Source organism: Myotis myotis, unplaced genomic scaffold (assembly GCF_014108235.1).
Source record: "Myotis myotis isolate mMyoMyo1 unplaced genomic scaffold, mMyoMyo1.p scaffold_m19_p_4, whole genome shotgun sequence".
In the NCBI taxonomy this organism is placed as follows: domain Eukaryota; kingdom Metazoa; phylum Chordata; class Mammalia; order Chiroptera; family Vespertilionidae; genus Myotis; species Myotis myotis.
In genome coordinates this window covers 37,226,562-37,243,810 of record NW_023416346.1, presented here as the reverse complement: position 1 = coordinate 37,243,810, position 17,249 = coordinate 37,226,562, and the positions used below count along the sequence as shown (strand labels likewise).

The following is a 17,249-nucleotide window of genomic DNA, read 5'->3' as shown; positions in this document are numbered from 1 at the left end:
TGCCCATTCTTGCTCCTTACCAAGGGCACAAAGCACAAAGAGAGGTGACTGTGCAAAGGTGTTGTCTGTCTCTGGAGATTGTAAGGAACAGTTGGTCACTCTAGGTTTGCCTTACTTAATCGAAATCCTTTGCCTGCCAGGAGGCAGGGGGCTGGACCACATGGTGCCTTAGTCCCCTCCCTACTCTGAGATTCTAGAAAGCATTGGAAACATTCTGATGTGTTTGGACTATTCATTTACATAACCAGTTCTGCATGGGACTCACATCCTATGCCTAGGCAAATATCTCATCCGGAGACATGGCTTCTTTACCTTATGCCCCTCCCCAGCCCCCTTTTAATCTTATCGTGGAGGAGGGAGAATTCCTCATTAGCCATCGTCCATAAAACTGAGCATTTGTAAAACAGTCTAGAGCTATAATGAAGGCTTCTCCAAGTTGGCAGTGAATGGCACTATTTTTTGGGGGGGTTGGGACAGGGGTGGGGAATATGCTAACAAAGTTCAGAAACAGAGAAAACAGAAGACCAGGGGTTAAGAGATCATGTAAATGCACAGTCTCTTTCGAATGCTGGGCTCCCACAAAGGGCAAGGGCCTGAGAAACTGTCAGCTCAGTCGGGACCCGCAGCAGCGCCACAACTGATGCTTTTGGCCTTGTTCTGGGACCTTTTCAGGTTAGTATAGCAGATGCCTTTGCCAGGGCACTGCTTGAGAAACAAACAAGGGCATCCTGGATACTTTTGCAGCTTCAGGGGCAAAGACGGCTTGCCTGCCATGTGAGTAGCTGGGCCCCTCCCTCAGGCTTCAACTGTGGCAGGGTCATTGCAATTAGGAGCCCGACAACCCCTCAGGCCAGAACCCCTGTCTCCTTCAGCCAATACGCCTGCCTTGACAGTCACCTCCCTGTTAGCAGTTTCTCTGTGGTCAGCTTTTCCCCTGACACTCAGGACATTTAGGGGCAGTCAAGCATCAAGTACTAATACTTTGGGGTGTGCAATTTTGATCCTGGTCCAAGTCAAACGGAATTATGAAAATCAATGGACTATTTAAAAAACATCACATGACACAAGACAAGTCCACATTCTACCACTGCACAAGATGCATTTTAAAATCCCATGTGGATTATGCAATGTTCACAGTCATCTCTGTCATTTCTCCTCTCCATCACTGAGGATCATGGAAAGTTGAATAGATTACTGCTTTAGCTACCTCTCTGTAGCCGCCCTGCATCCTGCCAAATTTTGCTTCTGTTTCTCTTTTTCTGTGTCTCATCTCAGAACAGAAATTCTATTTCCACCTCGGCAAACCATTTGTCCCCTTTGGCCTCAGAAGGCAGCCAGCCTCCCTCTCACCTCAGGGAAATGCTCAACTTCTTTTAGGAGGGCCTGGTGGCAGTGGCAAGGCCACCCTCTACTATGTCAGGGTGGCTCTAACACTGACTAGAATAGTAGGTCCTATTCTGTGGTCCCCAACTTCCAAAGGACAAAGTAACACTTGGAAGAGTGTTCACAGCTGGCTAACACATTGAGGATAAAAGTGAAAGGCAGTTTTTGTGCAGAGCAGACCAAAAGAAGAATTAATTACATTATGCAGGTTGGAAACTGCTCATTTCTCTATATGCAGGTAAGAAGGGACAGTGGTTTGCCCTGGCTGGCGTGGTTCAGTTGGTTGCAGCATTGTACCATACACTGAAAGGTCATGGGTTTGATTCTGGGTCAGGGCACATATCCAGATTGCAGGTTCCATTCCCGGTCGGCATGTGTGCCAGCATGTGTACGGTTCTATTTTCACTTGGATGTCTAACCAAACTGATCATATCCAAAACTGAACTCCCGATCTCCCACCTGGTATAATGTATTCTTTGCATAGTCCCCCCTATCTTGGTAAATGAAAATTCCAACTTCCAGTTACTCAGGCCAAAAAACTTTGAAGATATCTGACCATTCTTCCTCCCACGCCCACATCCAATCTGTCAGTAAGTCCTGACAGATCTGTCAAAATATATTTAGGAATTTATAACTTCTTACTGCCTTCACTCCCTGATCTAAGTCACCATCTTATTCCCGGATTATTGCAAATCCTCTCTGCTTCCACTATACAATTTTTTTTCAGTACAGAATGATTCTTTAAAGATATAAGCCAGACTGTGTCACTTTTATAGTCAAAACTCTCCAGTGGTTCCACCTCTTACTCAGAATAAAAGTCAAAGTCTTTACAGAGGCCTACAAAGCTCTACCTAAAGTAGCCCTGTAACTTCATAGGTTTCATCTTCCCATTACTCTTACTCCACTCCAGTCACAGTGGCTGCCTTACTATTCCTTGAATACATGAGGTTTGTTCCTGTTGCAGGGTCTTGGCACTTGCTGTTCCATCTGCCTGGAATGTTCTCTCTCTTCCTCCCCGCCCCTCCCCCCCCTTCTTCCCCGCCCCCCCCCCCCCAGATATCCTTATGGCTCACTCCCTCACCTCCTATAGGTACTTATGTATAGTAGTCCTCCCTTAGCCACATGAGACATGTTCCAAGATCCCCAATGGATGCCTGAAACCACAGCCAGTACCAAATCCTTTTTTAATACTGTTTTCCCCCTATACATAGTATATACTTATGATAAAGTTTAATTTGTAAATTACGCACAGTAAGAGATTAACAACAATAAGTAATAATAAAATAGAACATATAACAATATACTTTAATAAAAGTTCTGTGAATGTGGTCTCTCTCTGTTCATGTTTTCCAACCACAAATTGAATGGCTTCTCCATCTTAATTAAGCATTTGCCATGCACTGTGGCCATAACTTTTGCAGTTTGAGATACGACAGCAAAATGAGCACAAATTTCTTTTTCCTTCTTCACAATTTAATGGATAAAACGTTTGTTCTTACCATAGATCTTAGCAACCTCAGCATGTTTTTTCCCCTTTCCTTATTAACTTGAGAACTTTCACCTTTTCACTCAAAGGAAGTAAGTACTTTACAACTTCTTTTTGGCATATGTGAGTTGCCAGCATCGCTACTCCTGGGCTTTGGGGCCATTATTAAGTAATATAAGGGTTACTTGAACACAAACACTGAGGTCTTGACAGTCAGTCTGATAAATGAGAAGGCTTCTAAGTGACCAATGGTGAGGAGTGTCTGTAGCATGGATATGCTGGACAAAAAGATGATTCATGTCCCAGGTGGGAAGGAGAGGCAGAGCATGAGATTTCATCACACTACTCATAACAGCACACAATTTAAAAATTGCGACTTATTTAGGTAATTTTCCATTTAATATTTTCAGACAATGGTTGACCACAGATAACAGAAACTTTTGACAGAAAACCAGGGATAAAGGGAACTACTGTACTCAAATGTTATCTTTTTAGTTAGGCTTTCTCTGACCACCCAACTTGAAATAAAAACACTTCTGCCCCATATTCTTTTTTATTTGTTACCAATCCTCACCCAAGGATATTTTTTTCCATTGACTTTTAGTGAGAGTGGAAGGGTTGGAAGAGTGGGGAAGAGAGAGAGAGAGATCCATGTGAGAGAGACACATCAATTGATTGCATCTCGCATGTGCCCTGACTGGGGTCGGGGATCAAACCTGCAAGCCAGGTACATGCCCTTGACCAGGAATTGAACCCTTGGCTCTTCAGTGCACAGGCCCATGCAACACCAACCAGGGCCTGCCCCATATTCTTAATCTCCCTTACCCTGCTTTATTTTATCCTTAGAACTTATCACCATCTGAAGTTCTGTACATTTTACTTGTCTCTCTCCAGTACAACTTAAGCTCTATGAGGGTAGATATTTTTATCTGGTTTATTCATGTCTGTGTTACAGACACCAGAACAATGCCTGGCACGGGTAGGTGCTCAGGAAATATTTATTGAACAAATAAGTGAACCCACAAATGGGTTACTTTGTGTGTTTTTTCCCCTCTAGCTTTATTGAGGTGTAATTGACAAATAAAATTATTAATCCTCACCCAATGATTTTTTTTCATTGATTTTTTAAAAAAATGCGTTTTTATTTAGAGAGAGAGAAAGAGAGAGGGAGAGCTAGAAACATTGATGAGATAGAAACATGAACATTGATTGGCTGCCTCCTGCACGCCCCCTACTGAGTATTGAGCCTGCAACCCTGGGCATGTGCCCTCATCAGGAATTGAACAGGGCACCTCTTGGTGCATGGGTCTATGTTCAACCACTGAGCCACACTGGTGAGGCTTTTCCATTGATTTTTAGAGAGAGAAAAACATTAATATGAGAGAGACACATATATTGGCTGCCTCCCACATGTGCCCCAACTGGGGCCAGGGATGAAAGCCACACTGGTGAGGCTTTTCCATTGATTTTTAGAGAGATAGAAACATTAATATGAGAGAGACACATATATTGGCTGCCTCCCACATGTGCCCCAACTGGGGCCAAGGATGGAACCTGCAATCCAGGTAAGTTCCCTTGACCGGGAATCGAACCTGAGACTGTTTGGTGTGCGGGTCAATGCTCTAACCACTGAGACACTGGCCAGGGCTAAAATGGTATATATTTAAAGTGTATAATGTGATGGTTTGATAAATAAATGAATGACTGATCGGTTTATTTTGAAAACTAGTTGGGACTTAAACCATTTCTTTCTTTTTTTTTAGATTCTTTATTGTTTAAAGTATTACATAGAGTATTACATATGTCTCCTTTTTCTCCCATTGACCTCTCTCTGGCCACCCCACCCCCCAGCACATGCCCTCAGCCTTCCTAGTGTCTGTGTCCATTGGTAATGCTTATATGCATGCATATAAGTCCTTTGCTTGATCTCTTACGCCCCCCCCCCTTCCCCCAGCCACTTCTTATTGCTTGACTAGATTCAACCATTAGGTTTCAAAATAGTTTGTCTAATTTCAGCTGCAGTGTGATCTTGCATAAATAAATTTTAAAAAGATATTCTTGCCCTGGCTGGTGTGGCTCAGTTGGTTGGAGCATTGTCCTATGCACAGAAGGGTTCCATTCCCAGTCAGGGCACATGCCTAGGTTGGGGGTTTGATCCCTAGTCAGGGCATGTATGGGAGGCAGCTGATTGATGTTTCTCACATTGATGTTTCTTTCTCTCTTCTTCCCTTCCTCCCTTCCCCTCTCTGCAGAATCAGTAAAACATGTCCTTTTGTGAGGATTAAAAATAATAATAATAATAATAATTTAAAAAGATAATCTCACTAGAAACTTTATCTTTTTTAAGGTATTTAAAAGTGAGTCAGACTGTTGGAGTTTGAATGCTGGACATTTGTGTGAATCTGGACAAGTTAACCATTCTGTGCCTCAGTTTCATCATCCATAAAACAGGCATACTAGAAGCACCTATCCCATGATGTTTTTTTTTGGGATCATAAAAATAATAGTGTATGTAAATCACCTACCCCAGTACCTGGCACATAGTAAAGCTTCAGTGAATAACGGCTTTTATTACTGTTATTAAGATGTAAGAGAAAAATCTCAAAAAATACAGGAAGACTTGCAACAGAAACAACTGAATACATTTTTCTAAGTGAAACTAAAATAGTTGTCCAGCTCTTTTGTATAAGTGGCAGTTCTTTGGGAAATGAGCCAAAACTTGAAGGCCAATTGTTTTGTCCCTTTCCTTAGGAGGGTTTCCTGGGTCTGGACACATTCTCTTCATATTCTCTATATCCTCACAGAATAGTCACACTTGGAATCCCTCATACTTAATATCTCCACTGGTCACATTCTTCACATTAATGCCATTTCAGACCCAGAGGTTCAGATTCCGTGGATGATCTTCACTCAGGAAACTGCTTAAAAATTCAGCAGTTCCCTTTGTGGGAAAGATGCTTGCTGAGTGCTGGCAGATTAGCTTTCTAAATGTGTTGACTTGCAAACAAGGTTGTCCATGCTTTAAAAGGCAAGGACAATGGTCTCTATTTCGGTGTCATGACACCTCCTTGCAGCTCACTGTCAGACACATCTTGTGTTAATGCCTTGTTAAACAAAGTTATCACAGATCCAGTCTATGAATGCTGACATGTGTCGGGTTATTTGACTAGTGCAGGGAAAGGGGGAAGCCCAACCCTGCACAGGAGCATTTGGCTCCCCATTTCACAGAAGTAGCCAATGAAGTGCAGCCTCTCCCATTCTGCACTTGACTCAACATCATTTCACACTTGCTTCCCAGGGTCCACTTCTTATGTTCTAACTTGCCACTTACCTCCCACAGTTGGGCTGGGCTGGGCTAGGCTGGGCACACATTCATTTATTCATTCATTAAACCCCACCGGGATCAAGAAATACACACTGCTTCTTTGCTGCTTTCAAACACTTTTCTAGTTTAGTTATTTAAATAAAATGTTATCTTGTTGTCTGAGCTATGCTGTAAATTTCTTGAGTACATGGACTTCTACATTATTCCTGTTTCCTGCAGTGCCACCCTTGATTCTTCATTTTGTCTATGTTTTTATTATTATGCTCTGCAAAACTGCTCTGGAGAAATGGGCCCAAAACCTAGGAACTGGGTTAAATTTCCTCCCTGACTTATTTTTTACTAGAGGTCTGGTGCACAAAATTCATGCATGGGTAGGGTCCCTAGGCCTGGCTGGTGAACAGGACTGATCAGGGCCTTCTGGCTGCTGGCCAGGGCCTTCCTTCATTCCACACAGCCCCCTGGTGGTCAGCACACATCATAGCGAGCGATAGAACTCCCTGTCTCCTGGTTGAACTCCCACAGGGACACTTTGCATATTAGCCTTTTATATATATAGATTGTGTTTGTTAGGAGAAACTAGCATGTAACAACCAGCAAGCACTAAACCATTTTCCTATTACAGTGGGGCTTTGACTTACGAGTTTAATTTGTTCCAAGACCGAGCTCGTTAAGGAGCTCGTTAAGGAGCTCGTGAACTCAAATTACTCTATCAACTCAATGCAAAAAATTGGCCGAGAGACAGCTGGTATCTCAAAAAACTTGTTAGTCGGGACACTTGTAAGTCAAGGCCCCACTGTATAATATGACTTCAAATAAAAACCTGACAAAGCCTATGCTGAAAATTAGAAACTTACTCATAAACGGTTGTCCATCCATTTTCATTACTTTTGGTAGCCAGAAGCCCAGTGTTTCCTGGATAGGTCATCAAGGCCAGGTTATAGCCTTGGGCTGATACTCTTTTCAGAACTCCATTACTGCTTATGGTCAGCCAGTACACCTGCCCGCCAGGCACTACAAGCCAAAGGGGCATTCCGCCTGCATCCCTGCGAATATGCACAGAGTTGCCATTGCTACTGGTAATGGCGCCCAAGTCACCTTCAGCATTGTAGGTGAAATTATACACATAGTCCCTTGTTATCAAGTTCAAGGTGTGCAGGTGGGTTCCATTGACGGTGAACTGGTAGAGTTCCTGATCAGCAGGTGAAGCAATCTCATAAAGGTTCATGTCATTCAGGTGGGCTTGGTTCCTACTAATGGTTCGAATTCGAACGTTCCCAAGGTCAGCCACATAGAGGGTGCCATCAGGAGACACTGCTAAAGAGGAAGGGGCTTTCATCTTTGCATCTTTGGCATAGCCACCATCACCTGTGGGAGAAAGACCCTGATTTTAATAATTGTCATCATAAACATTTATATGAAAAAACAGTATACAGAAATCACTGTGCATCAAGAATCATCTGAAAGGGAACAATCAGTTAGCCAGCATTCTCTGCATGTCCTCCTTGACAAATTTGAAACCCATTATTCAAAATTTTTGAGTCAGTACCATTGAAGATAAACAGTAAGATGCAATTATCTCAGTAATACCAATTTTGTGAAATCCTCAATCCTGCTGTTCAGAATCTATTGTACTGCAAGATACAAAAAACAGCAAATAATAACAGCCAACAAAATTTGGCTGGAAATCCATGAGACTTAATGTCTGTCAACACTTGTAGGATCTATCTCAGACCTTTCCAATCCTACTGTGCCTAGAGGACCTTTCTTCAGCTAATTCCCATTGTCACATTTGTCAAAGTACACTAAGTGTGTAAGTGAAACAATGATTCAGAACATCAACTTTGATAACTAGAATAGATATTAGATTTGTCTTGAATGAAAAATATAAATTAGCAAAATAACTATAAAACTGTCCAGAAAAACATTGGAAATATTGATCAAAAGTCATATCGACCAAGTTGCTCTAGAGTTCTCTGGCCCAAGTAAAAGCAAAGGTTAAAAGAGAACCATTTGAGCCTGGATGAACAGTTTATTAGGGCTGCAAGCAGCATGGAGGGATTTTCATATCCCAGCAACAAATGTATCTATTGACATTTTGAGGACTGTTTGCTATCTGGAATATCCATTCCATGTTATGGGGGAAAAGGCTCTTTTTTGCCTTTTATTCTCCCCCCCCCCCCCGCCCCATTTCAACTGAAAGTAAAGGGCACTGATGATTATGATAAAGTTTTGGATTTAACAAACATTAACAATGGAAGTAGCAGATTAATGTCTTGAGATCCCCCCATTGTCGTTAAGTTTTGATTCCACCCATGTGTCTCCAAAGCAGTCTGTTCCTAGTCCCTTTGGGTTTCAAATAGCACATGCTGTCAATCTGGAAAACAGTTACTTAGGGGAAGTAATATTTTTCCTGAGCTAAGTTACTAAATGTAGGTTTTACCTAGTTTCTCTTTCTCCAAAGTACAAATATCATTATGGTCCTACACTTGTATAATGGTTTTAACTTCTTAGAGTTATCAGGATTTGTATTTATATTAGTCTATCCTCAAACCAGGAAGGTGATATAATTGAGACAAGTGACACCGCTATTTAACAGATGAAGTAAGCAAGTAGTAAAAAGATTTTGTGGCTTTCTTGGGGCCACTCAGTGTGTCAACTGCAGAACAATCAGATAGTAGGCTATCTGACCCCCAACACACTGCTTTTTCCACTAGCTCATATTAACGTTCACAAGCAACACTTTGGTTTTCCTTTGGACTTTTCTGATGCATGTTTTTCTTTTGAAAACAGAGAGGGGGAGCTGGTGAATTGCTAAAAAGGTCATACCTGAAAAACAGTCACAGTTGGGATCAATTTTGCAATCACAGTCAGTGGGGGCACCAGCCATGATGGAGATCTCCCCATTGGTGGTAACTTGCTGAATGCGGTTTACTTTCCTCTCATCTGTTTCAGCTATGAAGAGCAGGCCGCTGTGGGAGACGCTGATGGCCCTCGCTGACTCCAGAGTGGAGTGAATTGCCACCTTGCTGACCAAGAAATGATCAATACCTGGCACCTGGCAGTGAATGGGGCGCCCTGCAATGATCCGCACGCGCCTGTTCTCAGAAATTTGCAGCACAATATTGTTATCTAAGACATACAATGAATTGTCCATGGGATTGACTGCAAGGTCTGTTGGCCACTCTAACCGCACCTGCAAAAAGAACAGAACACACACTATTAGGTTATAATATCTTTCCAGGGGCAGTTTTACTTTGGAAAAAAACCCAAAAAACACCTGGCTAATTGGTTGCTCTTGTCTCAAGAATTTCAGCAATGTTGGTGTTGCCTCCAAAGTTGCGGGAGGATGATTGATCCAATGTTCTGTAAACATATCTATCATTTATACCATTTCAAGCATATTATTTTTTGCAATAATTCCAGAAGGGTCCTCTAGAGCAATGATTTTTAACCTTTTTCATCTTATGGCACACATAAACTAATTACTAAAATTCTGCAGCACACCAAAAATACATTATATATTTTGCCAATCTGACAAAAAATAGGTATAATTTTGATTGATTTACAAAAAATATAATAGTAATTACCCTTTTTGCTCCAAAGTGGCTTTTAAAAAAATCAGGTGCCTATACTTGGATATAAGGATTTCTGGTACCAAGAATTAACCAATCAGACACAACCTTATTGTGTGATGTGACCGTTATATGACCTACATATTTATGGTTCATGACAGGGCATTCACAGCAGATGGCTATTGTTGTGTTGGCTGTTATCATTTTATCATTAAACCTGTAAGGGAAAAGAGGTCAGTGCCCCTGACTAAATAGTCAGGTATTGCATGTTTAAAAAATTCTTGCGGCACATTGGTTGAAAATTGCTGCTCTAAAGCAGTGTTTTTCAAAGTGTGGTCTCTGGACCATCAGCAACAGCATCACCTAGGAACTTGTTAGAAATGTGAATTCTCAGGTTCCAACTTAGACCTATTGAATCAGAACCTCTGGGTTGGGGGCCCAGCCAGCTGTGTTTTAATAAGCCTTCCAGGTGATTGTAATGCACACAAAGGTTTGAGGACTACTGCTTTAGGATCTTTGTGTCACAATCATATGCAAATGTCTCTCACTGTCCTATAGATGCATGGAAGAGCAAAGTTATACAGACTTCTAGAAAACAGAATGCTGGAGAAACCAGATTTTACTCGAATAGTAACCTTTTGGGACAGGACCTTCCATTAGCATAGCATCCATCTTGTGGCATATTCACGTACAGCACATCAGTGATTTGGAATTCTAAGTTGACCTGGTTCACTACATATCTCCCTTTGCTCAGCAAAGAAACAGGTTTATTAGTTCTTTAATTGAATATTTCCTGAGTACCTTCTCTGTGCTAAGCTCTGTGATAGGCTTTGGGGATTCAAAATAACTATGACATTACTGTCCATGTTATGAAGGAGGAGGCAACAGAGAGAATATGAGAGCACTTCACCCAGACTAGGAGTCAGGAAGCAGGGTATTATCAGAGAAAAAAATCCCATGTGAGGACACAGTAAGAGATTGGTCTTCTGCATGCCAAGGAGAGAAGCCTCAGGAGAGACTAAACCTGTTAACAACTTAGTCTTGAACTTCTAGCCTCCAGAACTGTGAGAAAATAAATTTCTTTTGTTAAAACCACGCAGTCTGTGGTACTTTGTTAAGGAAGCCCTAGCAAACTAATACACAAGGTAATGGAGGGATATACATGTCTATCTTTATTCTGGCTGTGGGAAACCACTGAAGGGCTTTAAGTGGGAGCGTGCCATAGTCATATTTAGGTACTAGAAGGATCACACTAGCTTCTGTTGAAACTATAATGGAGGAGGAGGAGAGATGGGAAGCAGGTTGATAGTTTAGAGCAGGGGTCCTCAAACTTTTTAAACAGGGGGGCAGTTCACTGTCCCTCAGACCGTTGGAGGGCCGGACTATAGTTTTAAAAGAAACTATGAACAAATTCCTATGCACACTGCACATATCTTATTTTGAAGTAAAAAAACAAAACGGGAACAAATACAATATTTGTATTTGCATGTGGCCTGCGGGCCGTAGTTTGAGGACCCCTGGTTTAGAGGCTCCTGCAGTGGTCCAGGTGAGGGATGATACTGGCCTGAACTAGGATGGCAACAGTGGGGATGGAGAGAAGTAAATGGATTTGAGACACATTTAGGAGTTAGAAACAAGGATTAGTGTGTGTATGTGTACCTTGTGCCATGTTGTAGGCATTGGGGATCCACAGACCAACCAAACATGGCTCCACTCTAGTTCCTTTCTAGCCCAATGCCTGCCCTGACATCTCCTTGATAGCTACTATTTATCACTGGGCACTTCTCAGAGAACTGTATTACGTGCCCTCTCACCCCACCACTAACTTATTCTGTACTTTATTTTTCATCTCCTAGCCTAGACAAAGGCAGAAAAATCTGTCCCTTTCCTGTTCAAGATAGTAACAGTAATGTAGCTACTCTTCTTTGTGTTTTGAGTGAATGCCCAAGGAAAGCTTCGTTTTTCTTAGTGAATCTGAATGTTTGAAAACAAGATACAGATTGTCATTGCATTCTGAGGCACACTATTTCCCTGGATGGAAGAGGCCTTACACTCAGCAATGAAGTAGATAAAGGTTAGTCTGAGATAAGGCCCTCCCTCTATTTCTGTCTTTTAATGGAGGGCAACTGTAAAGGAGACAAAGGTTTTCTTTGACCTCCTCTGTAGCACCACTTGGGGCTCTTTGCTCCCTGTCTCCAAGTGTCTCTCCCAGACAACCAGCAACCTCATTCTGTCTCCATGTCTTTGCGTGCCCTCAACCTCCTCATAGGCTGGCCTTCTCTGGTTGGCACCATATGCCTCTGGGCAGCTAGGAATTTGAATGCTAATGGAGTATAAAGCTGAGCTTGTGTTGTGCATGTTCTACAGAGCCTTTCAGACCAAGGCCATTGGATAAGCATTAAACACCAGGTTTAACAGCTCCCAGAGCAGTTTGCCTTGATGTGTTCCTCAGCACGTCTGTCTGAGGCCTTTGCACGTCAGTGCCCTGCCACCGCGAGAGTGAGCGCCTGCTGCTGCGGAGGGCGCTGACTCCTCCTCTGACACGTGACCCCACTTGGGACCTCGATATACACCATCATGCTTGCACAGAAGCTGTCTGTGGAAATAAGCTGGGGCTGCCTGAGGAAGAGGAAATGTATTTATTTCAGTACAACACTCCTATTTTGATCGAGTGTGAAGTCAGTGACCCAGAAAAAACAAAGCCGGCAGAAATGACATTCTAATTATCCCCAGTCTGAGGGCTGAGGCCAGGACAGAGGCCCGGGACAACACACCTGGCAGGAGTCAGAGAAGGATATGTTTCAGACTCTGTTCGCTGCTGTCAAGGCTGCCTCTGAGATAAAGGCTGGTCGTTGGGAGATAAGCTGTTAAATTCTCCAACTTGCTCAACTGATTTAAGTCAATACTATTGGTGTCATGTTTATTAGATTTAATATTACCTCAAAAATGCACCAGCTATTGTGTCTGTTTTCTTTTCCATCAAATAAGTCACCCTCTGGCAGTTTCCTGTAACTAAAGTGACCTTTGTGCTTCTGAGACACTTTCTCTACCAGCTGCATAGAATCCCTGTAATTCCCATTTGATTTGGCTGGGCAGCTTGTCTATGAAATCCACTCAGATGAAAGATGTGTGGCTACTTAGTAGTCTAGGGTCTGCCTTTTCAAAAACTGGACCTTTTCACCTTTCTCAGGTTGTCAGTTCCTTTTATATCCTTCTCCTGTTAAATACTCCCATTTCCAGGTAATTTTTCAAGGAATCGGTGCTTTAGACCCACATAATAGAAACACTATATTTCCTACCAAGGCATTTCCTTAACACAAGCTAACATGGAATGGAGTCTGTGAGCTGCTGGCAGTCAGAATTAGCATCTATTAGTTGCAGAGACCCAAGATTTATATGCTACTGAGGTGGGGCTGAGAGTAACCCCTGAAGGTTGCTGGCATTTATCCAAGTAGATTCTGTGGAGAAATACACATTACTGTTTGGGCCATGGGGCCAAAAGAGATGTAGGCACAACAGTTAAGCTCTGCTAGTGACCCAGCCTACAGGCAAACCACTTGGCCTAATTTGTGGTGGTTGCCCCACCTTGTAAAAATACATTAATTTGTTTGAAATGTCAAAATGTATTTAAACTAAACTAGCATGAAAGGTCACCAGTATAGCCGCCAGCTGGTGGGCGTGCCCATCTCCCAACAACCTGCCCTAAGAAACAACTCTGAGCAGAAGGGAGCTCTCGGTTTGGAAGTCAGGCCTTGACAGCACTATGTCTTCCTTGGCTAATCGAAAATTTGCCTTAAAGGGACTTGACTCACAGGTCAGCCAGTCCCGTGGTTGCTTTAAAGATCCAGCTAATTTTGACCTAAGTAGTAGTTTATAAAGTGGCAGAATCCTAGAGGGAAAAATCCATGTGTAAAAGCGATATCTAAAGATGAGCCCTTGATTAGATTGAAGTAGAAAAATCCCTCAATTATAAACTTAACCCCACAATGGAGACATAGACCATAATTTGTACATTTGGACTCTCTCTAACAGTCTGAAGGCTGGATCCTTCCTTAACTAGTATACAGCCCTAGGCAAATGAGGTCTCCTCTAGGAGTCTCTGGTTCTCTCATCTGTAACAAGGAAAAGAGGCTAATGATAATCTAGCTAACTTCTGAGAGTTATTACTTTACAGTGGGTTGCTCTCAAGTGGGTTAAATGAGATAGTGATGTAAAGTGTTCAGCCCAGTGCCTAAGGGATGGTAAGTGGTATTAACATTAATAACGGCTTCAAAGTCATAGACCTTTAGATCCAGAAGGAATCTAGTTTAGTTAAATATACATGTTGTGCCCCCCAAAATGTATACACACTTTAAAAGCTGATAGCTCAAATTTCACTCCTTTTCAGGTTTAACTGATTTGAAATAATGGGTGAAGCGAGACTAAGCTTTGAATAAAGAAAATTTATCCACTAGACTTTTTTATGGGGATACAAAACAGATAAAGTTTACGGTACAAAATCGGCAACAGTTGACGAATTGAGGGTGTATAAATACCAAAGAAAATGATTCTTCATGTTTTCAATTCCATTCGCATTATCAGCAATGCCTGGACCAGAATGGTCATCAGTGTGAAAACAGGCATTGACAAAAAAAAAAAAAAAAAAAAAAAAAAAATTATTAATTTATGTAGATTCTTTTAAATTTTTGAAAGTGAACTCTATGGTAATAAACACAGACTTTATCATTGCCCTGACCGGTTTGGCTCAGTGGATAGAGCATCGGCCTGCAGACTCAAGGGTCCTGGGTTCGATTCTGGTCAAGGGCATGTACCTTGGTTGCGGACACATCCCCAGTAGGGGGTGTGCAGAAGGCAGCTGATCGATGTTTCTCTCTTATCGATGTTTCTGGCTCTCTATCCCTCTCCCTTCCTCTCTGTTAAAAGATCAATAAAATGTATTTAAAAAATACATTAAACACAGACTTTATCATCATTCAAAGTGTGTATACATTTTTTGGGACACCCTATAGTTTCCTTTCAGCCCTGTTTCCCACATAATGTCTTCATGAATTTTGCTTTACCTGTACAATACTCACACTATTGTTGACTTAATATTCTTTAAATTGACCTACTTTTAAAATATAAGTAGGTGCCACCTCTTCCTTTGAACTGTTCCTAATCATTAACATCTATAAAATTACAGGCCCACTCATCTGAGCCTTTAATGAAAGTAACTACTGTTTACTGAGTGCTTCCTACATGCCAGGCTCTTTACATGGAAAGAAACTATTAATGTCCCCACTGTCAGATATGTGCTCTTAGCCTCTATGCCGTCTGATTTCTCACCTAGAAGAGTGAACACATTCCTTCACACTCTCCTCACCAAGCCTGGCCTCCCCTTTACTTTGAATCAACCTAAAGGGTGTGCTCTCTTTGGCTGAGAAGATCAAAACTCATTACCAGTTGAGCAATTTGTCTTTCTCATGTGTTATCTTTCAATTCAATGCTCTGTGGGTCCTACTTCGTGCCAGGCACTATTATAAAGGTAAATAAAACAGGTTCCTGCCCTTGATTATTTCAAAGTTAAGTCAGGGAAGGCAGTTACAGAAACAGGTCATTTCAAAATAATGTGGTTAAATGATGGCAGACATATGCCCAGGGTAACATAAGAGCACAGAGGAGGCGGTTTTGAGAAATACTCATAGAAAAGAAATGTGTAACCTTAATCTTGAAGGAAGAAGCAAAGGTATTGAGAAGAATCAAGGTGGAAAGAGTGATCTCAGTTGAGGGATTGGGGGGGATGAAGGGACATTGGGGGGATAAGGACACATTTGTAATATCTTATTCAATAAAGGGAAAAAAGAAAAAAAAAGACAACCCCCTCAAAAAAAAAAAAAAAAAAAGAATGAACAAAAGGATAGAAGCATGAAACCTATGGGAGTGAGGGAAGGAATGATGGTCTGGGATTACTAGAAATAAAGTAGGGTAGGTAGTGGTGGCAAATGAAGTTAAAATGTTTTCCAGGGACAAGGTTTAAATTTCTCCACTGAGGCACTATTGTCATTTGGGTCCAGATGATCTTTGTTGTGGGGCTGTCCTGTGCATGGTAAGATATTAGCAGTGATTCACTGGATGCGAGTAGCACCTGATCCCGAGTTGTGACAACCAAAAATATGTCCAGATATTGCCAAATGTCCCCTGAGGGGCAAAATTGTCTCTTGTTGAGAACTGGCCCAAGTCATGGAAGTTCTGCTTATACTAAGAACTTTAGATTAAGACTGTGGTGTTGAGGAGTCAATGAAGGTCTTTAAAGTTGGGGGCTAATATGGTCAGATTTGTGTGTGTTTTTTTAAATGTTCCTCTTTTTCCCCCCATAGCTCTCCTCCACCTGGTTCCCACACCAACCCAGGCCCTTGCCCTCCCCCCCTCCCGCCAACTGTCCTCATCTATAGGTGTAATAGGTGTCCAATCTCTTCCCACCCCCTTTCCCCTCAAGAATTGCCAGTCCACTCCTTTCTCCATGCCCCTGATTCTATTACATTCACCAGTTTATTCTGTTCATCAGATTTTTTATTCATTTGATTTTTAGATTCAATTGTTGATAGATATGTATTTGTTGTCACTTTGTTTTTCATAAGTTTTTATCTTAACCTTTTTCTTCTTCTTCCTCTTCTTAAAGAATACCCTTCAGCATTTCATATAATACTGGTTTGGTGGTGATGAACTCCTTTAGCTTTTTCTTGTCTGTGAAGCTCTTTATCTGACCTTTAATTCTAAGTGATAGCTTTGCTGGGTAGACTAATCTTGGTTGTAGGTTTTTGCTATTCATCACTTTGAATATTTCTTGCCACTCCCTTCTGGCCTGCATAGTTTCTGTTGAGAAATCAGCTGACAGTTGTATGGGTACTCCCTTGTAAGTAACCAACTGTTTTTTTTCTTGCTGCTTTTAAGATTCTGTCTTTTGCCCTTGGCATTTTAATTGTGATGTGTCTTGGTGTGGTCCTCTTTGGATCCCTCATGTTTGGGATTCTCTGCACTTCCTGTACTTATAAGTCTATTTCTTTCACCAGGTAGGGGAAGTTTTCTGTCATTATTTCTTCAAATAGGTGTTCAATATCTTGCTCTCTCTCTTCTTCTGGCACCTCCATAATTCGGATGTTGGTATGCTTGAAGTTGTCCCAGAGGCTCCTTACACTATCTTCATATTTTTGGATTCTTTTTTCTTTTTGCTCTTCTGGTTGGGTGTTTTTTGCTTCCTTGTATTTCAAATCTTTGACTTGATTCTTGGGACCCTCTAGTCTGCTGTTGAATCTCTGTATATTATTTTTTATTTCAGTCAATGTATGCTTCCTTTCTGACTGGTCCTTTTCCATTTTTTTTGGCATTCTCACTAAGATCCTTGAAGATCTCACTAAGTTCCTCAGAGGTTTCTAGAAGATTCTTGAGTAACCTTATAACTGTGGTTTTGAACTCTATATCCAGTATTTTGCTTTCTTTCATTTGT

General features: G+C 41.7%; 1 protein-coding gene across 1 annotated transcript in view; it reads right to left on the bottom strand.

Moving 5' to 3' along the window:
- Positions 1 to 17,249, bottom strand: part of TENM1 (teneurin transmembrane protein 1) — a 124,905-nt gene that overhangs the window by 41,199 nt on the left and 66,457 nt on the right. The window contains exons 4-5 of the mRNA XM_036305883.1: positions 9,021 to 9,387; positions 7,049 to 7,559 (exon numbers count right to left, since the gene is read on the bottom strand). Of these exons, the coding sequence (XP_036161776.1) occupies positions 7,049 to 7,559; positions 9,021 to 9,387 (878 nt within the window). The remainder of the gene's footprint in view (positions 1 to 7,048; positions 7,560 to 9,020; positions 9,388 to 17,249) is intronic.